The sequence below is a fragment of the Chelonia mydas genome, chromosome 6 (genome assembly GCF_015237465.2).
Source record: "Chelonia mydas isolate rCheMyd1 chromosome 6, rCheMyd1.pri.v2, whole genome shotgun sequence".
Classification (NCBI taxonomy): domain Eukaryota; kingdom Metazoa; phylum Chordata; order Testudines; family Cheloniidae; genus Chelonia; species Chelonia mydas.
In genome coordinates, this window is record NC_051246.2 from 39,717,508 (window position 1) to 39,722,523 (window position 5,016).

Consider the following 5,016-nt stretch of genomic DNA (forward strand, 5'->3'; position numbering starts at 1 on the left):
AGTGGTCTCAGCCCACTTCCTATTTGGACAGCAGTTTGCATCATAAGAACCACCATCATGCTTGGCAACCTTCGGAGTTTTAGCAGCAAGAAGACTGAACTAGACCATCATCTCTGAGAGTATTCCCTCCGGAGCAGATTAGAAAGAACATTTGCTGAGAAGCTTTCTCAGCCACTGCCTGTGCTTAGCTTGGCTTGGCTGGATAAATGGAAGAGGTTAGTCTCCAGGACTGTTAATCCAGCATCTTTCACAAGCACTACATTCATTATTTTTTAAAAATGTAAGAATTGTGAGATCATGGTGGTTGGGCTATACTAGAAGATATATTATTTATAATGATGATTTAACTGACATTAAAGTAACAATCTTTTGCATCAAAATATGAACCAGGTCCACTTAAAATGCTCCCCATATGACATTTTTACCAACACTGGAAATTCACACATCAATCTTCAATGTTAGGAGAATTTTCCCATTTTAACAATTAACTTTTTAGTCATTTAAAACATAATTGAGAAGTGCAACGTTCCCCAATTACTTGGCAATTCTAGAAATTGTTATACACATCACAACATGAAAAAACAGATTTCATGACCATTTCTTCAATCTCATTTACTGCATTACATACTAGAGCCCGCTCCTGTTCCCATCAGAGTAAATGGCGAATTCCCATTAAACTCTGGCCTAGCTCGCATTTTAACAACACTCCACACATTTCACTGTCCTTTGCACATTTCATCTGCAAAATGCTTTACAAACATAAACTCTGCCTAATTATAGGCTGAAGGTTTATTAAAATCGTAGTAATCCTGGCCCTGGCTTTTTATGTTAAAGACCCAGCGTTTGCCCAACCTCTCTAGTGTGTCGGGGTGGGGGGTGGGTGAGAGGACAGTCCTAGAAAGATCCCTTAAAGCAGTTCATTTAGACTCAAGCCTGGAGCTATTGATGAGGAAGCCTCGGGGCCAAGGGGGCCACTTGTTCCCCCCTAAAATGATCTTCCAGGAGCCCCAAACTTTTGTCAGAAAGGCCAACACATGCACAATCTCTATCCTTTATAGACAGTATTTTGTTGTGCTTTAAAATGACACTAGCCCCCCATAAATCCAAGATTCCCCCCGAGGTCTAACTAACCCCTGGATGGCTGTTTTGTTTTTCCACTAGTGCCCCCACTTCCCCCCCTCCCCAGTAAGGGGAGCCTGGAACCGGCAGCGTTTGGCATACAAGGAAAGCTTCCCGCAAGCTACCGCCTCGGCTTGTTTCCGAGCGCGCTGCCCGGAATACCTGCACGCTGGGGGCTCCGAAGGCGAGGGAAAGGTGGCGCGGCTCACTCCCGCCGCAGCTGGGGAGGGAGGAGGCCGTCACGTGGTGGGGGAGGAAAACCCGGCAGCCTGGGGAGGGCAGCAGCAGAGCGCGAGGAGGTGACACGGCAGGCAGCGGGAGGAGCTGGCGCGCTGAGGTTGGCAGTTTCCCTGGGCTCCTCCTGGCGGGTTACAACGGCGCGGGGAAGCAAACGCACCGAGGCGGCGAGCTGGGCGCTGGGCTGCCTCCTCTGCAGCTGAAGGCTCAGATCAGCCTCTCTCCGGGGGGAGACTTTGCATCAGTTTAACCGCACGTCCGGTGCAGGCGGGGGGCGCTGCCTGGAGACGGGGGGTGACTAGCTGGGGGAGAGGAGTCCTTTCCAGCCATGTCCAGGCTGGGCGGCGGGGCGATGCAGACGGGACCTTGGCTCCGTACCCTACCGTGAAGGCTCCTATGGGGGATTTCCCGTCTGCTGGGAGGCGCAGCCCCGTGGCCAGGTGGCCCCGGCCCCGATGGAGCCGGAGGAGAGGAAGATCTCGGTGTGGCTCTGCCAGGAGGAGAAGTTGATCTCAGGCCTCTCCAGACGCACCACTTGCTCGGATGTGGTGCGGGTGCTGCTGGAGGACAACAGCCAGCGGCAGCAGCTGGCCGCCCTGCAGGAGTCCGGCGGGGGGATGCTCTCGGGGCCCCCCGAGTCCTACTGCATCGTGGAGAAGTGGAGGGGCTTCGAGAGGATCCTGCCCAACAAGACGAAGATCCTGAGGCTCTGGGCTGCCTGGGGGGACGAGCAGGAGAACGTCCGCTTCGTGCTGGTCCGCAGCGAGGCGTCCCTGCCCAACACGGGGCCCCGCAGCGCGGAGGCCAGGGTGGTGCTGAGCAAGGAGCGCCCCTGCCATGGCCTCGGGGCGGCCCGGGCCAGCCTGGTGCTCACGCAGGAGAAGCAGCGGCGGGTAGTGAGAAAAGCCTTCCGGAAACTGGCCAAGATCAACAAGAAGCGGCAGCAGCCGCTGGCCAAGGAGGCGTCCTCGGCGGAGAGGATGGAGACCCTGGTGCACCTGGTGCTGTCGCAGGACCACACCATCCGCCAGCAGATCCAGCGGCTCCGGGAGTTGGACCGGGAGATCGACAGGTACGAGGCTAAGGTCCACCTGGACCGCATGAAGCGGCACGGGGTGAACTACGTGCAGGACACTTACTTGGTGGGGGCCGGCAGCTGCGAGCTGGAGCCGGGCCGGGAGCTGGGGCCGGGACCGGAGCCGGAGCCGGAGCCGGGCCCGGACGGGCAGCTGGAGGAGTACGCCAGGAAGTGCGAGGAGGTGCTGCAGCTGCAGGAGCAGTGGACGCGGCAGGAGGAGCTGCTGGAGCACCTGGCCGGCGAGATCCAGGAGGAGCTGAACGAGCGCTGGATGAAGCGGCGCCGGGAGGAGCTGGCCGCGGCCAAGGGCTCCAGCTCCAGCCTGTCCGAGCCCGACTGCAACACCACGGAGCTGAGCGGCGGCGCCGGCGGCGAGCTCCTTGTGGAGCAGGAGCGCGTGAAGACCCAGCTGAGCACCAGCCTCTACATCGGGCTCCGGCTGAGCACGGACTTGGAGGCGATCAAAACGGACCTGGATTACACGCAGCGCGCCCGCGAGGACAAGGAGCGGGAGCTGCAGCGCCTGCTCGAGACGCTGAACACGCTGGACTTCGCGGACACCCAGGCGGCAGCTCAGATCCTCCTCCCGGTGGAGCGCGCTCCCGGCGGCCCGGCCTTACACGAGGCTGGGCTGGGGGCTCCCGTGGGCAGCTCAGACGTCTGGGAGGGCCAGGCCAGGGGGCGGTGCAAGGACTGCGAGGAGAACGATGAGGACTCGGATACAGGACTGAGCTCCATGCACAGCCAGGACTCTGACTCTGTCCCAGTCTGTGAATCGCTAATATAGCTGCCTCCTTCCTTAAGTAAAATAAGCTCAGGGACCCACCGGGAAATACAAACTTGTGCTTCCTCCTTAGCACTCTTAGAATACAACTCTCTGTTTTCACATCAGCCAGAAGAGAGCCTAGAGTGGACTCCTGTGATATATTTCCATTAGAACAAAAACGTGTGGGTTTTTTGTTGTTGTTGTTGGTCTGTCCTTTTGGGGGGAGGAGGGGGACCACTTTAAAATCCAGATGCCCGTTAGTGCCATCTTATGGTAATTTATTCAAACTGATGACCAGTTATCTGGGGATAACATAAGCTAATGGTAAACTACACAGTTGAAGAATTAAACGGATTAAACCATACAATTTTGATTCTACAGACAGACTATAACTACATTTTGCTGCCTAGCGACTGTTGGAAAAGAGGTTTGTTGTCCTAGGTACTGTAAGGAAAGAGTTGGATGGGGGGGGCGGGGGGGGGAGAACTTACACTGTAAAATGCACTCATAAAAAGGAAATACACCGAATCTAAATTGTGGCTTAAGTTTAAACTTGTTAAAACTAGTCATCACCAGACACATTTTAGTCTGTCTCCTCACTACTTTCATCTTTTAGAAAAAAACACAATGTTTGCATTTCATTCAGTATTGGAATTACCTGTTTCCTAAATTCCTGCCTTTTATTTCACCTCAAAGGTGTTCTTGAATGGAACCCTTAATCCTATATTGCTCCAAAGCAAATACAGTCCAGTATAGATTTTTTTTTGCATAGTCTTTTTGATGGAATACTGGAACATATATTCTCTAGTTGAAACAAAAATTCAGCACCTTTATATTTCCTCAGTGTTGCAAGCCAACTGTTATGTACAGTATTTGCCACTTAAGAATTCAGCAGGTTCCTCTTAGACAAAAATAAAAAAAAATGTTGAAAGTACAGAACTTTCAGAACTGGGTGATTGAAAAATTAGTAAACAGGACATCTGTCAATATGTTTGACATGGATGCCAGTTTGTTCTAATCTATAAACTTTTGAAATATATTGTACTATTTTTTTGCCATAAAAAGTGATAATAAATAATTAAGCTAAGAACTGAACAAACTAAACAAATATAAATTAGCATGCAGTATCAGCACTCAGCTGTGGATGATGCATGTTCCCATGCATAGATAATAGCACGTTTGTTGACAGATAATTTAAGAGAAGTTGTAAATATCAATGTTCACTAGATTAATTTAAAACAGTAATTAACACAGCCCTGTCTCTTCAAATATATTTTCTTTATCAGGTTAGTTGATGGTCTGCTGAGTTTAGTAATGGATAAAAAGTACTGCATCAGCTTAAACTACCATTTCTAATATGTAGTTCAATTCAGGCTAGCTCAGAATCTGGAGATCTGATGTCCAAGGTATAACTCAGCTTGCTACAGTACAGCTGGATGAAATAATTTAATCTGTTATTCCAGTGAAAAGGTACAATATCAGGTGTAACATGTATTTCAGTTAACTGGACCACCAAATTTTCCTTTGCAGCTTAACCAATGTCTGGTATACTTTTACAATAACGAGTATTATTTGTGTTGAGACACAATGTTTTGTGTATGAGAGAAGTGTTACTGTAATTTGTTTAATGGTAAAAGATCAGAGAATGTTCAGTAAGGTCTGATTGACAACACAACATTTTAGAAAAACTCTGACAACAGGTTATCTATGAACATTTGCTTGTAAGTTATAAGAAAGTACAAAGATAGATGTGTCATGGACCAGGATCCTCAGTCTGTGTACGTTTGTGTAGTCCAATGAACTCAGCAGAACTACA

The 5,016-nt window shown here is 50.2% G+C and overlaps 1 protein-coding gene across 1 annotated transcript; it reads left to right on the forward strand.

The window, feature by feature from the left end:
- Positions 1-1,330: 1,330 nt before the first annotated feature.
- Positions 1,331-4,663, forward strand: RASSF10 (Ras association domain family member 10). Its single transcript, XM_037899844.2, has one exon. It carries the CDS (start codon positions 1,812-1,814, stop codon positions 3,219-3,221), a length of 1,410 nt encoding a protein of 469 aa, XP_037755772.1. The 5' UTR covers positions 1,331-1,811; the 3' UTR covers positions 3,222-4,663.
- The last annotated feature ends 353 nt before the right edge of the window (positions 4,664-5,016 follow it).